The sequence below is a fragment of the Sorex araneus genome, chromosome X, assembly GCF_027595985.1.
Source record: "Sorex araneus isolate mSorAra2 chromosome X, mSorAra2.pri, whole genome shotgun sequence".
Taxonomy (NCBI): Eukaryota; Metazoa; Chordata; class Mammalia; order Eulipotyphla; family Soricidae; genus Sorex; species Sorex araneus.
In genome coordinates, this window is record NC_073313.1 from 230,151,174 (window position 1) to 230,177,192 (window position 26,019).

The 26,019-nt window shown below is 43.1% G+C and overlaps 1 protein-coding gene across 1 annotated transcript; it reads left to right on the forward strand.

The window, feature by feature from the left end:
- The first annotated feature begins 91 nt into the window (after positions 1-91).
- On the forward strand, positions 92-21,591 carry COQ10B (coenzyme Q10B). The gene is made up of 5 exons (XM_004601243.2): positions 92-351; positions 6,030-6,179; positions 12,854-13,046; positions 15,058-15,159; positions 20,162-21,591. Exons 1-5 carry the CDS (start codon positions 236-238, stop codon positions 20,327-20,329), a joined length of 729 nt encoding a protein of 242 aa, XP_004601300.1. The 5' UTR covers positions 92-235; the 3' UTR covers positions 20,330-21,591.
- Positions 21,592-26,019: the final 4,428 nt, after the last annotated feature.

A 26,019-nucleotide genomic window follows, 5' to 3' on the forward strand; every position in this document is an offset into this window, starting at 1 on the left:
GGGCTACCGTGCGCTCCTCTGATTGGTCGAGGGGGTGACGCTAACCTTTCCAGTCTGTCTGCGGCAGTGGGTGCGTAAGTCAGCCTGGCGGCGTGAGGGGGCGTGGCTAAAGGCTCCGGGGACCCGCCGATTGGCTGGAAGACGCGGGAGCCGGGCTGCCCGGCATGTCCGGAGGAGGGCGGCGCCGTTGGCTCGGTCCGGGGGCTGGCGGTGACCGGCTTCTTGTGAAGCCGCAATGGCAGCTCAAGCCGGTCAGCGGACCCTGAGAAAGGTTGTGTCGGGGTGTTCTCTGAAGTCGGCAGCAGTGACCGGAGTACTAGCCACGGCACAGAGACCTGCGCGAAATGTCAGGTAATAAACGACGGAGGCGGGGCGGGGGGCGTCATCGCGATGACCTATGGTGGGTAGCTTGCTTCGGCCAAGTGGAAGGGTTGGAGGAGATCTGAATTCAGGCGGGGCTGACTGGATGCGCCTGGACTTTCTGAGTGTGGAAGGGAAAAGGGGCTTCGGTGTGGGGCTTTGGGGGGACGCGGGCGCGGCGCGCATCCTTCCGTGCCGCTGGACCCTTAACTCTGTCTCTGCTTCCGCGTCTGTTCTGTTTCCGCGACCTCGCGAGAGCCGTGAGGCCAGGGCAGAGCGCTGTTGACAGCCGCGGATGCTACTTCTCGGCGACTGCAAACGCGGGCACTTCCGGTCTCCTCCCCTCCGGACCTGCTGCTTGGGTCCCAAAGTGTCAACAGCCTGCTGCGGTGGTAGGCTGCTGGCCTGTGGAGCTGGTGACCTAGGGGTGATCTCCCTAATTTAATTCGGATCAGGATCGCCAGATAATCTTTCCCGGTTTTTGCTGGAGGTCTTCGCCTCTCCGCCCTTTGATACTTGCAAAACTATATTAGCCCACTTATTGGACTTTGTTTGTTTGTTTGTTTTAACTGCTCTCTGAAACTTATAAGTCCTGTAACCTTGAACTACAGCTCTGCCTTTGGTTTTTCTAGTTGGTTCCTTTTTGGTGGGTGGTGATGGAGACGCAGTTAGAAACTTGGATTCTGTACTCCAAGTTGCTTTTCACTTAAAATGTCACTTAAGTTCGAATGTTATAGCTGGCGATTAAATTAATTCATTTGTCAGTATTACGGAAGAAGAAATAAAGCACAATTGTCGCTGGATTCCAAGACATTAAGATTCAGTGGATTAAAAAAATCGACAACCAGCCAACTCCACATTCTTTTAGACATATTGTTTGGACTAAAATATTTTAGTTCAAACAAGTTTGTCCAAAATATTGGCAGATTAATATTTTAGACTGAATAATATTTAATAGTGTTCACTATTTTTATCCGTAATATATGGTAGCAACATTTTACGACTCCTGGAAATAATTTTTTTGTTTTGTTTTGTTTTTGCTTTTTGGGTCACACCTGGCGTTGTACAGGGGTTCTTCCTGGCTCTGCACTCAGGAATTACTCCTGGCGGTGCTCAGGGGACCATATGGGATGCTGGCAATTGAACCCGGGTCAGCCGCATGCAAGGCAAATGCCCTACCTGCTGTACTATCTCTCCAGCCCCGTTCTGGAAATAATTTTTAAGTAACTTCTAGCAGAATATGCCCCAGCATACTCTAAATCTCTCTTTTTTGTTGTAAAATGTTGGTTTGCAAGTAAATGTACCTGTTGCTTGTAACTATATATAAAAAATCTTTTCACAACTGAAAACTTGAGTTTCAAGGTGAATATACGCTTTATAGTAATAAAGAGGGAGGGAGTTTATGAATTCATTCCCCGTATGAAGTGTTAACAGACTGCTCTTTATCATGATAGAATATTTAAGATAGTATTGGAAGAGTAGTGGCAAAAAAGGGGTTCCTTATTTAATGTAGTATTTGTTTTATGGCTTAATTGTATATATATATGAATACCCATATTGCATTTCAGGGCATTATTAATGAGGACAAGAGATATAGTACAGGTATAATGCACTTTATTTGCAGGAAGCTGACCAAAATTCAGTCCCTGGCACCACAAATGATGCCCTGAGATCACCAGGAGTGATCCCTGAGTATATAGTTAGATGGGAACCCTGAACACAGCTGGGTGTGGCCCAGAAGCAAACAGAAAAGACGTTACTGATTACTGATAATGTCTGGAAACTAGGGAATTTTTTATTTAATTTATTTTGAGGGATCATGCCAGGTGCTCCTGAGGTATTGCTTCTACCCCATACGGTGCCAGAGAAGACACTTCCCCCCCTCCCCCCGCCCCACTACCCATTCCTGCATGCAAATATACATTAAGCCTTTGAGTTATCTCCTGGTCCCTTCATTTAGTACATATACAGTATAACATGCAGGGGATGGGGAGATAGCTCAAAGAACTGGATTTGTTCTGCTTGCAGGAGGTCCAAGGGTCTTCTCTAGTACCTTAAGGTTCCTCGAGCATGGTTGGGAATGATCATCAGAAGCTCCTTTAACCATTTCCCCACCCTCCTCACCCCCCTCCAAAATAGTATGCAAACTGACCGGGAAAATTTATCTTCCTGTGAACAGCAGTTTCCCTTTACACTGTTAGAGAGTGCATGCCTTGCATATATAAGGCTCTCTCTCTTCTATTCCTGGCATTGCCAAAGGTAAAAAACTTGAATATAAGTTTTTTTTTAATGGGTTGTGTACAACAGTGGAAGAAAACAACCCATGAATCTGTGGCAAAATTTAGAATCATGGAACTGGAGGTAATGCAAGAGGTAAGGGAGGCCGATGCACTTAGCTGACCCTGATTCAAATCTCTTGTACTACATATGGTTGCCCAACACTGCCAAGGATCCCTCCTGAGGAGAGCCAGGAGTAGTCTGAGCACCACCAAGTGTGCTTTGTTCCCATAAATTCAGAATTATAACAGAAAAAGTAAGCTTACTAATCAACCCTGCACCAGCTTATCTATTTCTTTTTTTCTTTTTATAATTTTACCTTGGCACAGCGGGTGGGGCATTTTCCTTGCACGTGGCCAACCTGGGTTCAGTTCCTCTACCCCTTTTGGAGAGCCCCGAAGGCTACTGAGAGTATCTCACCCACACGGCAGAGCCTGGCAAGCTACCCATGGCGTATTCGTTATGCCCAAAACAGTAACAACAAGTCTCACGATGGAGACATTACTGGTGCCTGCTCAAGCAAATTGATGAGCAACGGGATGACAGTGATACAGTGATAGTGATAATTTTACCTTAATTTTTGTTTTTGGTTTTGGGATTTGTCTTGGGGCCATTGCCAGGAATGCTCAGGGGTTACTCTTGGCTTCTGCATTCAGGAATTACTCTTGGTGGTGCTTGGGACCATGTGGAATGTCGGGGATCAAACCCAGGTTAGCGGTATGCAAGGCAATCATTCTGCCTGCTGTAGCATCATTCCAGCCCCTATTTACCTATTTCAAAGTAAAGGTCTTATTTTTCTTTATATAGTATTTTATCTCAAACAAGTTGTCTTTCAGGATATGATTTATCAGAAAATTATTGATATCTGTATGCAGTGTTTGTTACATGGTTGATTTCTAATTAGAGATAACAAGATGTCTTTTTTAAAAAGTGCCATTTTGGGGCTGGAGCAGTAGGACAGCGGGTAGGCCGTTTGCCTTGCATGCGGCCGACCTGGGTTCTATTCCCAGCATCCCATATGGTCCCCTGAGTACTGTCAAGAGTAATTTCTGAGTGCAGAACCAGGAGTAACCCCTGTGCATTGCCAGGTGTGACCCAAAAAGAAAAAAAAGTGCCATTTAGCTCAGATAGAGAAGGGAATACCAAGTAAAATGTGGTTGGAGCACCTGCTCAGGAAGGGAGATGCGTGCTGAAAGTAGACTATAGATTGAACACGATGGCCACTCAGTACCCCTATTGCAAACCACAACACCCCAAAGGAGAGAGAGAACAAAAGGGAATGCCCTGTCACAGAGGCGGGGTGGGGTGGGGGGGGGTGGAATTGGGGGGTGGGAGGGATACAGGGTTCATTGGTGGTGGAGAATGGGCACTGGTGGAGGGATGGGTTCTCGAACATTGTATGATGGAAACACAAGCACGAAAATGGGTAAATCTGTAACTGTACCCTCACGGTGATTCACTAATACTAAAAAAAAAAAAAAATGCCATGGGGTTGGAGCGATAGTACAGTGACTAGGGTGCTTGCCTTGCACTCAGCAGCCCCAGGTTCGATCCTCAACATTCCATATGGTCCCCTGGGAGTGATTCCTGAGCACAGAACCAAGAGTAAGCCCTGAGTTATCTCTGGGTGTGACCCCAAAACAACAAAAAAGTGGAGGAAATAGCTAAAACTTTTCAGGATAGGAACTTGAGGAACACAAAGAGTATAGGAGCTAAGTAGCTTGCTTTGCACACGGCTGAGCCTGGTTCAGTCCCTGGAACCACTGATGTTCTCAACACTGGCAGGCAGAAGCCTGCATGCAGAGTGTGCTCAACACGTAAGTCTCTGTCCCCTCCAGCTCTGGCCATATATTTTTACATATCACTGTGTAATTGTATCACTGTAGTCCCATTGTTCATTGATTTGCTCGAGCGGGTGCCAGTAATGTGTCTATTTGTCCCTATCGTGTTCAGGGTCAGGGAATGAGGCCCATTATCGTTACTGTTTTTGACATATCGAATATGCCACGCACAGCTTGCCAAGCTCTGCTGTGTGAGATTCTGCATCACTCTCTTCCGAGAACTTTGTTTTATAGTCTCTGGATCTTGGCTGTTGATGAGATTACATGGCACCAGGGGCAGTTTGTAGGTGTGACTGCCAAGCTACTGGAAAATGGAGGATCTGGGTGGAGGAGGCCCAGTCCTCATCCGAGCAGGCTTGGAGATCTCAGCCATAGGTCTTGCATATCTGTTTGTTCCTTCATGTGTGAGGCTCATCTGAGCGTGTGGAGCCTTGAGCATGGCTACAGCTGAGTTCTGGAGGTTTTCGGCTGCCGGGGCTCTGCTTGAGGTTGAGAGGGAAACTCAACCCGCCCCCCTCCAAGGGGACCCTGGTAAAAACAGCCTGGTGCGGGGGGCAGGAGATTCTGATATTTTTACACATCTTCACTGAAATGGAGAAGATAAAGAATAGCAACAGTTCTGACAGGCCCACCAAATTTCATTCTCAGGATGAGACCTTATTTTAAATTTTGTTAGAGAAGATCAAGAATTAATGGGCCAGAATGATAGAACAGTGGGGAGGGCTCTTGCCTTGCACTTGGCCATCATGGGTTCAATTCCTGGCCTCCTGTACAGTTCCCAGAGCATGGCCAGGAGTAATTCCTGAGTGCAGAGCCAGGAGTAACAACTGAATGTCACTGGGTGTGGCCCAAACACAAAATAATTAAGGAACCTCTCTGGAGCCAGTTCAGAAGATAACCTGAGTAGATAGGGGCTGGAGAGAACCCAACAGGTAGGGCGCTTGCTGTATGTAAAGTACTGGGTTTTAATCCCTGCAGCCCCATACAGTCCCTCAAACCCTGACAAAAGTGATTCCTGAGCTCTGCCAAATGTGACCCAAAAGAAAAAAGAAAAGTTATAGTTGATGAAAGGCACACTTACGATAAAAATACGTAGTTTCAGGACCGAAGCAATAGTACAGCATGTAGGGCACTTGCCTTGCATGCAGCCAGCACAGGTTCAATCTCTCTATACCCCATGTGGTCCTCCAAGCCTGCCAGGAGTGAGCACTGAGCTCAGAGTCAGGAGCAAGCCCTCAACATGGCCAGGTGTTGCCAGGTGTTGGCCAGCTGTTGCCCAAACTGTCTTCCTTTCCCAAGAAAAGTAGGTTCATATTTAACAGACTGAAAATCATCATTATGATAAACATGCCTTTTGTGTTATAAGCTTCAAACCATAATTGTAATCAGATTTTTTTACTTTTCTTTGTCTATGTTTGTGTTTGTGTATTTTTTTCAGGAGTAGTCTAATTAAAAAGCCTTTTAGAATGTGATACTTACTTACTATTTATGGATTATATTTCCTCTTAAATTTCAGTGTCACTCTACATCTAGTAATTTTTGTCTTTTTAGATACTTAGCTTCCTGTTGTATACTGATGAGCAGAACTTTTCCTCTACATACCTCAATTTTGCCAAAGGATATATATGCAAGAAATTTCTTCAGAATTGCTGCACCACTAATAAACAAAAGAAAAGAATATTCAGAGAGGAGGATTATTGGGTTTGTATATAATTTAATAGTAGTTCTACTAAAAGAGTACCTTAACAATTTTCTATAGTGTATCACTTATGTTTTTTTCTGGATTATCTTAGAGATAAATTCTGATTTTTCTAGTTGGTCTTTCCTAATCCTTATTTTATATTTGTTGAGTAAGTATAATTATGTGATAGCTCTAAGGGGTAGATTTAAACCTTGATATGCAGAAGAAATAATTCAACTATTTAGTACCTGCATTTTTATTTGCTATCCTTTTTTATAGATACTAATAAACTAATACAAAACATATAGATGTTTATGTTACTGCCTCATACGTTTATATGTAAATTGGTGCATATAGGCATAGTGAGATTTCTACCATTGGATTGAGTGATGGCAAACATTTGGGCTGGAGTGATACCACAGCGGTAGGGTATTTTCCTTGCACTCGGCCAACCCGGGTTTGATTCCTCCGCCCCTCTCAGAGAGCCCAGCAAGCTACCGAGAGTATCTTGCCCGCACGGCAGAGCCTGGCAAGCTATGCCAAAAACAGTAATAAGTCTCAAAAAAAAAAAAAAAGGAAAAAGGAGACGTTACTGGTGCCCACTAGAGCAAATCGATGAGCAACGGGAAGAAAGTGAAAGTGAATATGTTCTGCTAAATTCTGTCATTGTAGCCCTTAAATGGCCATCGACAGAATTTATTTATTTATTGGTTTTGGGGCCACACCTGTTCTCTGGGCTTACTCCTGACTCTGCACTCAGGAATCACTCCTGGTAGGACTCGACCATCATATGTGGTGCCAGGAATTGCGCGAGGGTGGCTGCTGCAAGGCTTACCCTGCTGTACTGTTATCTCTAGCCCCCCCAGTAGTGAGTGTAGCTTTATTTTTATTTGCAGGTAGACAATGACCTAGGATTGGCTCTGATTGAGGGGTATTTGTAGCAGAGAATAGAGAAGCTATACTTTGGCAAAACAACATCAGTTTCTCTTATTTCCGGACAGGTCAGTAGGTATTACATGAATTCTTACAAAACTGCATTTCATAAATTTTACTAATTTTTTCCCCATGATGATTCTCACAAATCTGTTTTTATTGTAAGCTAGTCACTAACGTTAATTAAAGTCATACTGGAACCTTTGTAACTTTCCACATGGTGATTCAATAAAAAATTTAAAAAAAAGTCATACTGGAAACTACAGAGATAAAACCCAAACCTTTATTTCTTCCTGAAGTTAAATGGGTATTCCAGATACATGATTCACGAACCCAGGCTCCATCCAACTAGTGATTTTTATAATGTTTTTGTCTTACTTTGTTTTGTGTTTGAGCCACACTGGGGAAGATCATGGGTTACTCTTGTCTCTGCAGTCTGAAATTACTCCTGGAGGTGGTCAGGAGATCAAATGGGATGCCAGGGATCAAATCCCTGTCCTTAGGGAGAATGTAAACTTTTTTTTTTTTTTGACTTTTTGGGTCACACCCAGCGATGCTCAGAGGTTACTCCTGGCTTTGCACTCAGGAATTACTCCTGGTGGTGCTCAGGGGACCATATTGGATGCTGGGAATTGAACCCGGGTCAGCTGCGTGCAAGGCAAATACCCTACCCACTGCGTGCAAGGCAAATGCCCTACCCACTGTACTATTGCTCCAGCCCCAAATGTAAACATTTTTAAAGACAAAGATAGTCTTAAGCAACTGTTTTGTTTGGTTAGTGGTATGTGGTTTTGGTTTTGGTTTTCTGTTTTTTGATTTTTTGTTGTTTTTAGGCCACACCTGGCAGTGACTCAGATCCCAGGCTCTGTGCTCAGGGATCAAAATCAAGTTGGTTGCTTGTTTGGCATACAAGCCTTTTTTTTGTTCTGTCCCCAGTATTTTATGACTTCCTGTCTCCTGCTTCACTGCGTATTGCCTTGGTGTAGTCCAAACACCCCTGGAGAGCTCTTTTTCCCCCAGAAAAGGTATCTGCCCTGTGTTGTTTTGGAATTTTAGTGGGGGGCAATGTACCATGGATTGAACCTAGGCATACACTTGATTTTGAACTGTAGTACACTTTACATTCTCCCAGATATTGTATGGTCACATGGTAAGTGGTCATGTGACCCATGCAAAATTGGGGCACCTCAGTAGTAGTCCCTGTGGAGGCGCTACTTTCCTATAGGAGCATCTTCTGAAGCAGGAACAAAGCTTTCGTTAAATATCTGTCCTTGCCACAGCTAGAATCTGTTGAAAAGACAAGCATCATATGTAAAGGATAAGAAATTAAATATTGGGGCTTGAGAGATAGCACAGCGGGTAGGGCGTTTGCCTTGCACGCGGCCGACCCGGGTTCAAATCCCAGCATCCCATATGGTCCCCTGAGCACGGCCAGGGGTAATTCCTGAGTGCAGAGCCAGGAGTAACCCCTGTGCATCGCCAGGTGTGACCCAAAAAGCAAAAAAAAAAAAAAAAAGAAAGAAAGAAATTAAATATTAAAATACCCTGCTGCATTTTTGAATCACCAATAATTGCTTCCTTTTATGATATACCTGCCATTGAACAGGCACTTTGGGTGCTTTTTAAGTTCTTACAGCTGTGTGAATGAGGTATTATTCCTATTTTAATGTAATGAGGGACCTGAGATGAAGTAATAAGATCAGAAAGACCATGTGAATTAAACGTCATGTCACTAAAGCTTATTTTTCCCACCCTGTGTACTTATTTCTCCTTCTTTCTCATGCTGAATTAATTGTTCTTTTTGTTTTTGTTTTTTGGCCACAACAGGCCTTTGGGGGCCAGGATGAGATCAGGATTGTTTAAGCCAAGAGCTCCAGCAACAAAACATTCCTTTAATTCATTGAGTTAGCTCCTCAACCCTGATTAAGTGCTTCTTTTTATTATTATTATTATTTTTTTGCTTTTTGGGTCACACCTGGCGATGCTCAGAGGTTACTCCTGGCTCTGCACTCAGGAATCACCCCTGGCGGTGCTCAGGGGACCATATGGGATGCTGGGAATCGTCGGCTGCGTGCAAGGCAAACGCCCTACCCGCTGTGCTATCACGCCAGCCCCCTGATTAAGTGCTTCTTAAACGTCATGTATGGTGTGAAATTTTTTCATGTAACCTTCAAAAGAATCCCTTAGCAGATATTTTTAAATTATAGTTGAAGAAAATGAACTTAATAGGATAAGAAATCTATCCAAGGCAACATTGCTTATTACGTATTAGAGTCAAATTCGGGCTTGGCTGCAGTGACTGAGGGCTAGTCCTGGCTGGGTTCTCAGGGGGAACCAAGCTGTCTCTGTCTGATGGCAATTTATGTAGGGTCAGACAGAGATAGCTCACCAGGCTGAATGCATGCTTGTCATGCAAAAAATGAAATTATTTCTAGGTATTTTGCTTGGAGAGCCATATGACTTGCCAGGGATCTAACCCAAGTCCACTGTGTGCGAGGCAAACAGCCTATGCACTGTACTGTCTCTTGGACCCCATAGGTGTTTTGGCATTTGGGCCATACCTGGAGGTGCTCATAGCTTACTCCAGGCTCTGCACTTAAGGATCACACCTGGCAGGGCTCCAAGGTCCATAATGGGTGCCAGGGATCAAATCTGGGTCAGCCAGCTAAAAAACAAGCACCCTACGCAATATACTGTCACTCCGGTCTCTAGTATTTTGCATTCCTATTCTGCTGTTTTCTATCATGCTGTTGTTGGTATAGAAAAAATAAACATTTTAAAATATATTTTAGAATAGCCTACATTTTATTTTATTTTGGCTTTTGTTTTGGGGGTCACATTTGGCAATATTGGGCTACTCCTGGCTCTGTGCTCGAGTGACTCCATGTGGTACCAGTGATTGGAAGGGGGCTGAACAAGCATCTTAACCTCTGTATACTGTCTCTCAACTCACAAACTATCTTTTACAACAAGAAGTTTATGGATTGATTCTTTTCTTAATGATGGTTATATTAGCTGCCAATTGACAATTCCGCCGAATTTTTACTGTGTATGTATGTATATATATATATATGTGTGTGTGTGTGTGTGTGTGTTTATATATGTGTGTGTATATATATGAAATATACACATGCCTTACAGTTCGTGTTTTGATTTAATAATTTCAGAATAATGCTGATAGCCAGTATTTTTCCTCTCCTCTCCCTATTTGCAAGGCGTAAGCTGTCACAGGAGGATCCCTGGCCTCTTGCATTCTTTACAATGTATTCCTGATGTTTTACTTTGTATTTTTGCCTCTTTACTGATAGATGATATTGGTCTAAATATTTTGTTTTCCATTTTCTCATTAAGGATTGGGTTGTCAGAATAGTGTGCTGGCTGACAAAAAAGAATGACAAAATTTCTTTCTTTGTGTTTTTAAACTAGCATATTGAGGACTCTAGAGTGGCACTTTGGCAATGAGTGCCGGCCGTGCAGGTGTAAGGTTGCAGATATGGTGTCCATTGCCACTCACATATGCCGGGTGTGATGTGGTGACTGCTGCCTGGGAACCCCAGCATTGCGGCTGAGTCCAGGAGTCAGCTCCTGCACATGGCGAGGTTTTGCTGAGCGCCACCGTTGAGGTGACTGACTCCCATCAAGCAGCCTCAGCTCAAGTTCACAAGGACTGGGGCCAGAAATGCCACCCAGTGACCACTGCAACTAGAATATTCGGAAGTGATGCACTTCTGAAGTGCACAGTGCAACCCCTGATGAGCTCATGTGCAAACACTGCAGCTGGCGTGTGTGCAACCCTGACAGGCTCAATGACTAGTTGTGTAAACACCAGTCCAGCCCCCATCACCACCACAGCAGCATCAGGGGACAGATGGGAGCAAATCAATTTAAATCATTTATTATTTTCTTTTTCTGATTACAAAATTGTTACATGTTTCTGTAAAAACTTTACAGTGAAGAAGTAGATACTGAAGAGTTAGTCTTGCCCATGCTTATTTTTTTGGGGGGGAAGGGAGTTTTCCAACAGAGCTTGAGGGAGCCACTCTGTGTGGTGTTGGCCTGCCTGTGAGGGCCTGACATGTCAGTACTCAGGCCCTTTTGGTGCAGTTGCTTTAGCCCAGTGATGCTCAGGACTTTACAGTATTGGGTTCAAACTAGGGGCCCTGTACATGTAAGATGTATTATTCTTCCCCTTTATGCTCTTCCTGGTCCCTTTCCCTATTCTTTTCTCTGATTTAACAATAGTTTGTTTGGGGGCCACACCCAGTGGCTCTGCACTCAGGAATTAACTCCTGGCAGTGCTCAGGGGACCACATGGGATGCCAAGCATGGCAGACACCCTACCAATTGTATTATCACTTCAGCCCCTTATTTAACAACTGTTAAGCTGTATTTTTTTTTTTTTTTTTTTTTTTTTTTTTTTGCTTTTTGGGTCATACCTGGCGATGCACAGGGGTTACTCCTGGCTCTGCACTCAGGAATTATCCCTGGCGGTGCTCAGGGGACCATATGGGATGCTGGGATTTGAACCCGGGTCGGCCGCGTGCAAGGCAAACGCCCTACCCGCTGTGCTATCTCTCCAGCCCCCTGTTAAGCTGTATTTTTCCAGGACTTTAAAAAATACTTTTTTCATAATAAAGATTCTGCTAACATAATTATTTTCAGGAAAATACAGATACTAAATGTTTAATACTGGGGAAATAGATATGTTTCTCTTAATAGAATTGAATGTCCTTTCTGATTTGTGGTATTTTTGTTTTCTGTAACATAACAATAAACTCTTTATGTATTTGATAATGGTCTCTTTACACCCCCACCTCCCCTAATTTTTCTTTTTCGGAGGGACTTGCCCACATCCTGTGGTGCACTGGGGCTTTCCTGGCTCTACGAGCAGGATGACCCCTTACAGTTCTCAGGGGACCATATGAGGTACCAGGGATTTGAGCCAAGGTCGAAGCCACATGGAACGCAAGTGCCTCACCTCCTATACTATCTCTCTGGCCCAGATGTTGATCCTGTTATTTAGATTTTGTGTTTGTGTGTGGTGTTGGGGTCAATGCTGGGTACCACTGAGCCACATCCCCTGATTCTTTTGTTCATTTATGCAACTTCTGTTTTATGGTTTTGGGACCATACCTAGTGGTGCTCAGGGCTTTCTCCTAGCTCACGAATTATTCCTGCTGGTTTTGCGGGGAGACCTTGTGGGATTTTGGGTCAGCTGTATGCAAGGCAAGCCCCCTACCCACTGTAGTATCTCTCCAGTCCCCTGTATTTTCTTAATGTCTCTGTTGCAGGCAGACATTTAGGTTGCTTCCAGTTTTTTTCTCCCCAAATTTTTATTTTTAGATCTGGCCACTGAAATTTGAGGGCCGAGAGATAGGACAGAGGGCAGGATACTTGTCTTGGATGTTTCTGACCCTGCTTTGATTCCCGGCACCCTATAGGGTTCCTCAAGCCCCTCCAGGAGCAGTGTCTGAGCACAGAGCCAGGAGTAGGCCCTGAGCACCTTTGGGTGTAGCCCAAAACCCAAAAAAATTAGTTTGAAGTGAGATTTAACTTGTAGACTACCAAATAGTTTGTTCTGTCATATAGGTATATTTACCTTCCCCTTAGTTTCTGTGTTGGTTTGAAGTAATTTCTCCCAGAGCATTATTCAATATATGTACCAAATGATTTACTTCCTATACATAAGTGTTAACATATATAAAGTATGTATAAGCTGTGTAACTAGATTTAATTAACAACATATATATATATTTTTAAGATACTCTATGCAGGAAATGTATGATGTAGTATCAGGAATGGAAGATTACAAGCATTTCGTACCTTGGTGTAAAAAATCAGATATAATATCAAAGAGACCTGGATACTGCAAAACACAATTAGAAATTGGATTTCCACCTGTATTGGAGCGCTATACATCTGTAGTGACCTTGGTGAAACCACATTTGGTAAAGGTAATTTGTTTTTTATTTTTCTTAATAAAATAGTTCTCAATACTGTAGTACTGTCATCCCATTCATCTATTTGCGCGAGTGGGCACCAGTAATGTCTCCATTGTGAGACTTGTTACTGTTTTAGCATATCCAGTATGCCACAGGCAGCTTGCCAGGCTCTGCCGTGCAGGCAGGATACTCTCGGTAGCTTGCTGGGCTCTCTGAGAGGGATGGAGGAATCGATCCCAGGTCAACCGCGTGCAAGGCAAATGCCCTACCCAATATCGCTCCAGTCCTCCAGTCTATTGTACTAGACAGGTTAAGGTATAATAGCTTTGAGGAATTTCCCTAAGATAGTTGCAATGTTGCTCGGTCGTAGAGCACAAGCTTTCCATGGCTGAGGCTTCAGTTTGAATCCCCAGCAACCACTTAAAAGTGAATAAGGTGGCCAGAGATGCTCAGTGGGCTGGAGCACATGCTTTGCATGCAGGAGCTCTGAACGCGCTCCCTGGCACCACTGGGTCACCCGACTACCTCGGGGCAACTCCCAAGCACTGATGGATGTGATCCCAAAAAACAAAAAAACCAAAGGCAGATTTCCGTAGGCTTATAGAAGGAGGAAGGAAAGAGATTGAAGTGATAGTACAGCAGGTAGAGTGCTGGCTTGGCACACTGCAGTCCTGAGTCCAATCCCCGGCACCCTGTATGGTCCCCTGAGCCCTGCCAAGAGTGATCTCTGAGCTCAGAGCCAGGAGTAAACCCCTGAGCACTGTGAGGTGTGCCCTCCCACTGCCCCCGCCAAAAAAAGGAAAGGTAATAAACTGGGGGTCGGAGAGATGTACAATGGGTAGGGCTCAGGCCTGCACTTGACTGACCTGCGTTTTATCCCCATCACCCAATATGGTTATGCCAAGCCTAATTAGGAGTGATCCCTGAGTGCAGAACCAGTGCTCATTCCTGAGCACTGGTGGATGTGGCCCAGAAAGCAAAACACAAAAGAAATAATTTGATCTTGTACTATTGGTTTTTGGACTTTTTAAAAAAAAATTATCAAAATACTGGAGAAAAATTAGTTTTAATACACCCACAACATATATATGTCTATATATATATGTTTATATATATTTTTAAGCGAGGGCAGGGAAAATTTGAGCGAAGATGAGAAAAATATATAAATGTGGGAAACAAAGTCCTGCAAAGACTAGGAACTGAAAGGCCAGGTACTGTTGCATGAGGTGTTTACCATCTCACCTTTGTCTGGAAGATTTACACAGAAAAAAGTACATAAAGGCAGCATTCCATAACTAATACCCATTTTTTTTAATTCTTAAATGTGGTACTTTAAAAAATAATTAGTAGGGGCTGGAGCAATAGCACAGCGGGTAGGGCGTTTGCCTTGCACGCGGCCGACCCGGGTTCGATTCCCAGCATCCCATATGGTCCCCTGAGCACCGCTAGGAGTCATTCCTGAGTGCAGAGCCAGGAGTAACCCCTGTGCATCGCCAGGTGTGACCCAAAAAGCAAAAAAAATAAAAAATAAAAAATAAAAATAGAAAATAATTAGTAAATGAGGCCCACAGAGAGAGAGTGAGTGCACCAGGATTTAAGGTGGTTTTCTTGCATGATCCCAATTGTCTTTGGCATCACATGGTTTCCCAAGCATCACCCTGAGAGGGGGCCCCTGAACACTCAATGTGACCCCAAAAATAAAAATTAGATGGCCAGAGGCCATAGAGATAGTACCTTGCCTTACAGTAAGAGATGCTTGCCTTACAGTAAGCTCCCCCCAGGTTAAAATCCTCAGCACTCTCTATGGTTCACTAAGCCCTGCCAGGAAGGATCCTGAGAGCAGAGCAGGGGTAAGCCCTGAGTATCGCCATGTGTATCCTCAAACCCAAAAAGTAACAACTACTTTTCAGAGAAGTTATTCTTAGACTATACTAAATGCTATTTACCCCTGTTTTTTGTTGTTGTTGTTTTGGGCTTTTTTTGTTTTTTAATCATGGTTTTTATTTTTTTCATTTTGTTTTAGGCATCTTGTACTGATGGGAGACTTTTCAATCACTTGGAGACAGTTTGGCGTTTCAGTCCAGGTCTTCCCAGTTACCCGAGAACTTGTACCTTGGATTTTTCAGTAAGTCCCTAATAAAACTTGATTTGGTGGGGCAGGAGACAACTCAAAGTACTAGAGTGCATGCTTTCAGGTAAAAGCCCCTGGTTCAGTCTGTGCCACTGAATAATACCCCTACAATTAGAATAACATTAGAAAACCCTTGGTTTGTTGGTACAAACATTATCTATATTATCTATAGTTGGAGCTGAAACGATAGTACAGCTTTTTTTTTTTTTCTTTTTGGCGATACACAGGGGTTACTCCTGGCTTTTTACTCAGGAATTACCCCTGGCGGTGCTCAGGGGATCATGTGGGATGCTGGGAATTGAACCCGGGTTGGCCGCGTGCAAGGCAAACGCCCTACCCGCTGTGCTATCGCTCCAGTCCCACGATAGTACAGCATTTGATTTGTATGTGGCCAACCCAGTTTTGACAGTTTTGATCCTCAGCACCCCAGCTGTTTGGTCCCCAAGCCCTCCAGGAGTCATTCCTGAGTGCAGAGCCAGGAGTAAGAAACCTCCCCGCCAAATTCACTCTGTCCTTTAATTTTATTTTAATAGTAGCGCTGTAGCATTGTTGTCCATTGTTCATTGATTTGCTTGAGCAGGCACCAGTAACGTCTCCATTGTGAGACTTGTTACTATTTTTGGCATATCAAATACACTACGGGTAGCTTGCCAGGCTCTGCTGTGCAGGTGGGATACTCTCGGTAGCTTGCCAGGCTCTCCGAGACGGACAAAGGAATCAAACTTGGGTCGGCTGTGTGCAAGGCAAATGCCCTACCTGCTGTACTAAGAATTTAATGAGATATTAAAATGGAAATGTGGATGATATATAAAAAAAATATGTTGTATTAAGGGTCTATCACAGTAATTCAATTAAAAAATATTTTTTTTAAAAAAAGAAAAGTTGTTAAGGCTACCTGAAGCAGGAAAGGTTTTATTGAACAGCTGTCATCTGAGTCAAGATGAAGAAAATCTTGGCTGCATAAAATCTACAAGTCTTTTGTTACTATTATTGTGTTTAATTATCTAAAAAAAATAATATTTTTGCAACCTTATTTTTTTTAGATTTGGGGTCTCACACTGGCAGTGCTTAGGGCTTAACTCCTGGTCTGTGCTCAGGGATCATCTTGGCAGGCTCAGGGAACCATATGGAAGGCTGGTGATTGAACTCAGATTGGTTGTGTGCATGGCAAATGCCCTACCAACTGTTTCTCTGGCCTAGAAATCTTTTTTTTCTCTCGTTCTGGAGGATATAGCTGCAGCATTCAGGGATCCTGGCCACACCTGGCAGTGCTCAAGGCCATGCGGTGCTAGGGATTGAACCCTGGGCCTTCCACATGTTAGACATGTATTCTACCACTTGAACTCCAATTTTTGCAACTTTTTTGTAGGATAACATTAATTTGTGCTTTCTCCTCTGTCACAAGGAGCTTAGGTTTATTGGATTACACCCATCACAGTGCTCCCAAGGCGCTCCCATTTCTCTGTGTTTATCTTTAACCTCTCCTCTGTGCTCTGCTTCCCCATCTGTGAATCACCATTATCCCCAAATCAGACCCTGTAAATTGTAAGGTCAGATCATTCTAAGGATTCTGGATTTTGTATTTTTAAGTAAAATATTGCTTTTTTTTTTTCACTTATGTCTTCTGTATAGCTTACTTTAGAGCAATGTTCTTTTTGTATAGATAGGGAAGACAGTTAATGCTGTGCTTTTGTAGAGTTAATTGACTCCAGGTAATATTTACTCCTGGGTATCTGTCATATTTACTCGACTTAAGTCTCACTTGCCCTCACTAGCACCCCACAAGCAGCATCCTGACTAAAGGACTGGATGGACCCAGGGCAAGCTGTAAGCTGCTCTGTCATCGAAACAGGACAGGCCAAGCTCCATAGTACTTAACTATAAGTTAAGGCATGGTCATGGACAAATTCTGATCCAAAGAGACACAACTGGACAAGAACCCTGCTAAAGTGTCTGGGATCTATAGTGAGATGTCCCCAGTAGAGCCTCCCTATAAGCTTAATGTATCCCTTACTGTGTCCATACAAAATAACTAATATTATTAAGGAATAGAACTAAGATGAATGCTTAAATGACTGTTGGACTAAGGAAAAGAGATACACACTCTAGCTGGTATTTCACCCTTGAGCAGATCTCCTGGCTGCAGGAAATCAGGAAGGGCTTTCATATGTTGATTGTGCTACCAGACCTGGGTGCGGTTGCTCCAAGGTTTGGAGGGGTGAGAGACTAGAGAAACCAGGACAGAGAGTCAGAGCTCGGAGAGACTAGCAAGGGTTAAACTAGATGGTTTTAACTTTTTTGTTTTGGGGCAACACTTGGAGATGCTCAGGGATTACTCCTGGCTCTGTGCTTTGGGATCTCTCCTGGGGATGATATGGAATGCCAGGGATTAAACCTTGGTCAGCTCTGTGCAAAGCTAGCACTCTACCAGGTGTACTGTCACTCGATGTCCATCTTTGAAAACAATTTCAGATTAAGAAGTGTGTAACCACAAGATAAATGTGTGTGGCGTGGGCTCTCTCCCCACCATGTGTGTACAGTGGCCATGAGCCACTTCCCCACCCTGGTCTGCAGCTGCCACCAACATTAGCAGGAAAGAGGGAACAGGGCCGCCAGGCTGGTTGGTGATCAGTTGCAGTTTATTCCAACCTTGTCTCCTTCAGTCTCACCCACTCATAATTCCTCCTGTATTCCTCCTCTCGAGCCCACTCTTTTTTTTTTTTTTTTGGTTTTTGGGTCACACCTGGCGATGCACAGGGGTTACTCCTGGCTCTGCACTCAGGAATTACTCCTGGTGGTGCTCAGAGGACCATATGGGATGCTGGGATTTGAACCCGGGTCGGCCTCGTGTAAGGCAAATGCCCTACCCGCTATGCTATCACTCCAGCCCCTCTCGAGCCCACTCTTACAGCCTTAGTTATCACTCAAAATCATGAGGGGTTGGGGTAGCAATTACACATAAGTGTGGTTATACCAACAACAGATGTAAAGTCCTTCTCTTAGGGGAAGCTGCTTCTAGGACAAAATCTCATCCAGCACGGTCATCCGCCTAAGGGGGAAATGCCATTTAGGGGTGCATTTCTCCTATCCTTAGTCCAATAACCATTTAAACATTCATGTTAATTCTACTTCTTTATAATAGTCATTTTGTATGGACACAATATGAGATACATTAAGTTTATAGGGTGGCTCTCCTGGGGACATCCCACTGTCAATCTGGACATCCCAGATTACAGTGCTCAGGCCAGATTAGTTTTTCCTAATCCTAGCAGAGCCCTAATCCAGTTGTTACTTTTTGGATCATGACAGAATTTGTCCATGACCATGCTCTTATAGTTAAGTATTATGGCGCTTTGGCCTGACCCATTTCGATGCCAGAGTAGCTCACCGCTTGCCCTGGGTCCCATCAAGTCCCTCGTCGGGACCCTGCTTTTGGGGTGCTAGGAAGTTAAGGGCATCTGAGGCTTAAATCGAGAGAAAACAGATGCCCCGGAGTGAATATTATTTGGAGTCAGTTAACTCCCAAGTTAGAAAAGCATAGCACTGTCTTCCTGTATGTATACAAAAAGGACATTGCTCTAAAGTAACTATGCTAAGGAGAAGAGAAAAACGATATTTACAAATTAACAAAGTTCAGATTAGCAGATTAAGGTGATTGACCAGTTGGGGAAGCAGAGCACAAAGAAAGAGGTTACAGATAAACAGAGGAATGGGAGTGCCTCGGGAGCACTGTGATGGGTGTAAACCAATAAACCTAAGCTCCCTGTGGTAAGGCAGGACAAACCAATGTTATCCTACATTTTTTTTAAAAGACTATGGGAATTGTAGATGTAACTGAGTGGCAGAAAATATAATATGTATCGGGGCCGGAGCGATAGCACAGCGGGTAGGGTGTTTGCCTTGCACGTCGCTGACCCGGGTTCGATCCCCGGCATCCCATATGGTCCCCCAAGCACCGCCAGGAGTAATTCCTGAGTGCAAAGCCAGGAGTAACCCCTGAGCATCGCTGGGTGTGAACCAAAAAGCAAAATAATAATAATAATAATAATAATAATAATGTGTATCTGTAGACCCTGAGTTTGATCCTTGACACATCCCCCCAAAATTTATTAATATTTGATGTTTAAAATGCTATTTTTCTTAGGGGGGATGGTTTGGGGGTCTTACTTAATGGTGCTCAGGCTTTACTCCTGGCTTTCTGCTCAGAGGTCACTTCTGCCAGAACTGAGGGATCATATGTGATTCCAGGGATCAAACCAGGGTCAGCTATATGCAAGGCAAGTGCCCCCTGATCCCTGTACTGTTTTCTAATCATTCTTGAATTATATCTTGAATAGGCAAAGGGTACTTTTGAGTTATGAATGATTATCTGCTTTAAAATACATGTATGTGTGCAAGGACATGTAATCTCTTTCTGCTGTTATGTCTCATGTGCTACTTCCATCATCAGGATCATTTTCTCATTTTAATTTCAAAAATATAATAGATCTAAAATGGGTACATTAAAAAGCTGACAGGGGCTGGAGCAGTAGTTCAGTGGGTAAGGTGCTTGCCTTGTACAGAGTTTACTAGGATTTGATCCCAGGTATCTCATATGGTCCCCCAAACCCTACCAAGAGTGATCCCTGAGCACATAGCCAGAAGTAAACCCCAAGCACTGCCTTGTATGGCCCCAAAACCAAAAAAATTAAAAACTGATGATAAACATTCTGCAAAGCTTTTCTTCCAGTTATCTTTTCCTCTTTTTCTTTGCTTCCAATTTCTTAGTAAAAAGACTCTTAACTTGAAATGAGAGTCATTGACCTTGTTTACTTGAATTTATTATGCCCAAAGTGCTTATTGCAAGAAATAAGACTCCCTCTTCTGGTAGGTGCCAGAAATCTCAACATATGTATACCAGTACAGCATAGCATTATGAGCCAATACACTCGTTTCACAATGTGGAGAGTTAGTAAAAGTAAGTCTTCCTAAAATAATTACTAACATTTTTCTACAGATTTCTTTCGAATTTCGCTCCCTTCTACACTCTCAGCTTTCCACGTTGTTTTTTGATGAAGTTGTAAAGAAAATGGTGGCTGCCTTTGAAAGAAGAGCTTGTAAGCTATATGGTCCAGAAACAAATATACCTCGGGAATTAATGCTTCACGAAGTTCATCACACATAAAGGGAAGAAGAAACTGGTCAACTGCTTGAAACCTTGTCTGTTTACTTTAAGAAAATGTTTTATTTGCTTTAGAAATCAAAAGCATTTAAGTCTAACTCTTATTTATTAACTGTTGATAATTTGCTCTTGAAATAATGAAACCTTATATACATAAAACTCAGTTAAGAATAATTTAGAGTAATACATTAGCAGTGATATATCTACAGTGACAGTGTCATTAGTATTGCTCAAAACTGATATCACTCTTCTGAGGAGAGTTGAAACTGTAAATTTATACTTTTTAATAATCACCTTTCCTGAAATAGGTCAGTTAAAATACAGTATGTATATTAACCACATCATGTTTAAGTTATTAAATTCACACTTTTTAACTTATTGCTTTAGCACCTTCCTCATGGCTTAGGATATTTGATTAACCATCAGATATTTAAAATAAGAATTTTGACTTTAAAATATTGTTGGTACATTCTTCAGCTTGAAGATTTGCCCCACATTTCACCTTCCTGAGATGTTTACTTTCAGCCTTTTTCCCTCATGTTCCCTAATACCTCTCTCTCCCTCTCTCCCTCCCATCCCCCTCTCTCTCCCCCTCTCCCTCCCATCCCCCCCTCTCTCTTTCTCTCCCTCTCTCTCCCATCCCCCTCTTCTCCTCTCCCCCTCTCTCTCCCACACACACACCATACATAAATTTAACTTCTTGAAATAACTATTTTGCTTTCCCAAAAATAAAATATTGAGCAGGGGTGTAGCTCAGCAGTAGAGCTCTTTTCTTACATGGGTGAAGCCTTGGATTTAGTCCCTGGCACCACAAAATCTAGGTTAATATTAGTAAGTGTTATGATTAGTAACATTAATGGAATTATTAAAATTAACATTTATGGTAATAAAATTTCCCTGAAATTTACTAATTTTTGAGTTGTTCTTAATAGTAGTAATTTAATATTATAGTGAGGTTAGTTTCCAGATAGTGAATTTTTTTTGTGACTGGTCCAGAACTTGAAGCTACTTTTCTTGTGTAGAAAAGGTTAGCAACCTTTTCTAGGTACTTTGCTCTTTCAGCAATTTTGATGACATGTCTAATTTTGTCTACAGTAGTGGGCAGCAGATAAAGATGATGATAAAGCCTCCAGCATCTTTCATCCCTGTTTTCTATTTATTTTGTATACTTTCAATAATGTATTTTAAACTGATATTTTTGTAAACAAATCAACCTAAAGACTTAAATGGTAACTTAATAAAGTTAATTTATTTTTGTACAGTTATTTTGATTACTGAATCTGTTTTGTTTCATTGTTTAATTAACATAGTAAGTTTTTTTTTTTTTTTTTTTTGCCTTTTGGGTCACACCTGGCGATGCACAGGGGTTACTCCTGGCTCTGCACTCAGGAATTACCCCTGGCCGTGCTCAGGGGACCATATGGGATGCTGGGAATCGAACCCGGGTCGGCCGCGTGCAAGGCAAACGCCCTACCCGCTGTGCTATTGCTCCAGCCCCAACATAATAAGTTTTAATTAAAACATTTTGTGTCTTAAAATTATATAAACCTGGGTTCCCGGAGAGAGTACAGCAGGTAGTATAATTGACTTGTACGCAGCCAACCTGGGTTCAACCCCTGGCATTCCAAATGGTCTCCTGAGCACCGCCAGGAGTGCAGAGCCAGAGTAACCCTGAGCATTGCTGGATATGGCCCCAAAACAGAACAACTCATAAAAGTGGGCCAGAGAAGATAAAGGAGGCAAGGTACTTGCTTTACATACAGCCAACTTCTGTTGGAACCTGGGCACCACCAGGGGTCACTCTAGAGTACAGAGCCAGGAATAGCCCTGAACACAGCTGTATGTAACCTTAAACTCCTAGCTTTGCCCCACCCGGAAAATTTCACAAAATGGCTAAAGATGTAGTTCAGTGTTAGAGCACTCGTTTTGCAAGTGAGAGATCCTGGATTTAATTTCTGGCACCATATGGTTCTCTGATCGCAGCCTATAGGGATCCCCAAGCTCCAAGCCAGGAGTAACTTTAATCACTCCTGGGTATAGCCCAAAACCAAAATCTTAAATAAAAAAAAAACAGGCCAAAGCCATAGTACAGCAGGCAGGGCATTTGCCTTGCACACAACCAATCTATACCCAACAACCTTCTTAGTCATGCTTTAATTTTCTCTGGTCTATAAGGTACTTCAATCATGCTCCCAAATTTTTTTGTATGCATTGTCAATAAGTTTGAGTTTGTGCTTTCCTCAAAAACTGAGTGACATCATAAAGAACTCACACAGTCTACTTGCTTTGAATTTTTCACTTACAGATGAGGTATGTACAGAGCCTAAGTCATTTGTGTTTAGTTGTTTGTATATACCTTTTTTGATTCACATCCAGCAGTACTGAGGTACTACTGCCACGGTGTTCTCAAGTCTCACATGGCACTCAGTGAACCATGTAATGCCAGAATTGAATCTGGTCTCATATGCAAAGTTTGTGCTAACCCAGTGAGCTATCTCCATGGCCCTGCAGCTTTTTTTCATTTTATTGCTTTTTTGTAGGTTTTTATTTTTAATAGCAAATATTAAAAGCTTGTAGGTTTTTATTTTTAATAGCAAATATTAAAAGCTTGCTTTCTTTTTTCCTTAGATTGTTCTACTTTCCTTTTTTTGGGGGGGGTCACACCTATCGATATTACTCCTGGCTCTGCACTCTGCACAAGGCAAATGCCCTACCGACTGTGCTAGTGCTCCAGCCCCTACTTTCCTTTTAATAGAATTAAGAATCTGCACTTTACCATTATTACAGATGCCATAGTAGACTTTTAGATTCAGATTTGAAATTAGTGGTTGGGATGCAATGCAGTTGGGTGTGGTAGTAAGTAGATGGTCTTTGGTGAAGGAATGCAGAACTATCCTTTATAACTCTTCCTTGAAAGTATCTGCTCAGTGGAATCAGGGGATGATGAGTGAGCTGCTTATGGTAAATAAAATTTTCCTCTCTGGAAAGAAAGTTTAGGGGCTGGAGTGATAGCACAGTGGATAGGGTGTTTGCCTTGCATGCAGCCACCCCGGGTTTGATTCCCAGCATCCCATATGGTCCCCTGAGCACCGCCAGGAGTAATTCCTGAGTGCATGAGGTCTTGAAGTTTGTAGCTACTTTTGCCTTCTTTCCACCAAGAGGGAAGAAATAAGATGAATTCAAAGAAACCACCTCAGAAATCTGACATCAAGGGTTCAGTGATCCTACCTTCTAGGTGTAAAATTTGCACATCTGGTGACATATTATTACAGACATCTGGTGTTTAAGTCACTTAAAATCAGGCATCCCTTTTTCCTGCTCTATACTGAACTGATCTCTCCCTTGTTGTGCAACTTTAATCCCCTAATTCTAGGGCTCTCCTGCAATCCTTCTAAAATGGCCCTTTCCTTCTTCCAGTTTCCTGATTCTTGCCTTAAAAAAAAAAAATTGCTCTCACTTCAGAGAAAAACCTCTAATGCCTTTCTGATAAACAATAAAATAGTCATTCAGAATCCCTGAATGACTATTTCATTGTTTGATACTTACACTTCATGGAATATAAAACTTCCTTAGGGTCAGGAAGAGAGCTTAAAGGATGAGAGGGCATATGCGGGAGTGAGGAGCTTAATCTCTGGCACTGCATGGTCCCCCAAGCACCATCAGGTGAATCCCAAATTACAGGAAAAAAGGAAAAAGTAATTTCTGGCAACAAGAAGACATAATTAGAGCTGTGATCTAAGGGTGCTGGACTGGGGAAAGAAGTAGGGAGGGGACCTTGGGATAATTGATAGAAGGATATTAATGCTGACGCTGGTGGTAGGCACAGTATAGCAGCATTGCAAGTATAAAACAATATTGGTACTTTGGGGCTGGAGAGATAGTATATGGGTTAAGGAGCCTGGTTTGCATACAGCCAACCTGGGTTCAACCCCTGGAACCCCATGTGGTCCCCTGAACCCTGCCTGGATTATCCCTGAGCACCACTGGGTGTGGTCCCAAAATCATTAAATAATTTCCAGGGGTCCAGAGAGATTGTACAGTAGAAAAGGCTCTTGTCTTGCATGTAGCCAACTGTGGTTCAATCCCCATATGGTCTGGACAGAGCCAGGAATAAATCCTGAGCACCACAGGGTGTGGCCCCTAAACCAAATCATTTCCAGGTTGGAGAGAACTCAACAGGCTTTGCATACAGATCAAGGTTTGATCCCCAGACACCATGAACTCCAGAAACTACCTTAAGCTCCAACCTGGGAGTAGCCCTTGAGCACCATGGTGTGACCAAAAATATGCCTGCCCCAAATAAAAAGAATTTCACTTCAGAATTGGACCATGTGACTTCACTGTATTGAACCCTGGCACCTACAGGAAAAGCATTTGTTCCAACGCTTTGAGTATTTTCTCTGCCGCATCCAGAACCTTTTGAAATCTATTCTTCATCCTGACTAGTCTGAAAGTATATGACCCTGATGCCCTCTTAAAATTTTTCATTATTAAATTTTGTTTCCGGTGGTATTCACGGGTTACTCCTGATTATGTAAAGCCAGAACTTAGCCTGAGCACAGCCAGGACTCCCCACCCTCTCCAAATTCACATTTCACTTTTATAACAAAACCAATTCATGTGTGAAATTTTACCTGAACATTTAGATATTCCAAAGACCTGGGTAGATCGTTTGCCTTGCATATGGCCTACCAGGGTTTGATCCTCAGCATCCCATATGATCCCCCAAGCACTGCCAAGGGAAATACCCGAGTGCAGAGCCAGGAGTAAACACTGGAGCACCACTGGGTATGGGAAAAAAATAATAAATTAAAAATAAATATTTAGATACTGCAAATGTTTTTGCTTTTGGGCTACACCCAGTGGTGCTCCTAGGTCTGGACTCAGGGATGACTGCTCAGGGCAGGGTTCTAGGTACATCATAGGGTGCCATCAGCCGCATGCCAGGCAAGCACCCAGCTGTGCTCTTCTCCAGCCTCACCCGTTCTTTTAAAGCTTTGTGTGAATACCTCTTGAGATTCAAGAGGCAAATCACAGCATACCATAAACAAGATCAGCTCAAATGTTTGTTTCCTAGATCTCAAATTTTACATTCTCCTTGGATAAAGCTACAGACAGTACAATAATGCCAGGACAAACTCAGAACTCTTGTATACAAAGCATGTATGTGCTCTAGCTCTAGTCATCTTCCTGTGCTTTTTGGTTTGGGGTCCCCTACCAGTGGTGCTCAGTTTGGCCATCCAGGGTTGGCCACATACAATGTAAGGACTTTAACCCCTGTACTATATCTCTGAACTCCTTAACACTTTAGTTCATTCATTTTTGAGGCTACACCAGGTTGTGCTTAGGGGCTAACTCCTGGCGGGCTCATGTGACAGTATGGGGTGCTGGCGACTGAATTTTACTTGTGCTCTCTCTCCAGCTCCAAATGGTTTTTTTTTTTTTTTTGCTTTTGGGTCACACCTGGCAATGCACAGGGGTTACTCCTGGCTCATGCACTCAGGAATTACTCCGGGCAGTGCTCAGGGGACCATATGGGATGCTGGGAATTGAACCTGGGTCGGCCACATGCAAGGCAAACACCCTACCCGCTGTACTATCGCTCCAGCTCCTCCAGCTCCAAATGTCTCAATCTTAAAAACTTTGCATTCATGGAGCCAGAGCAGTAGTCCAGCAGGGAAGGCATTTGCCTT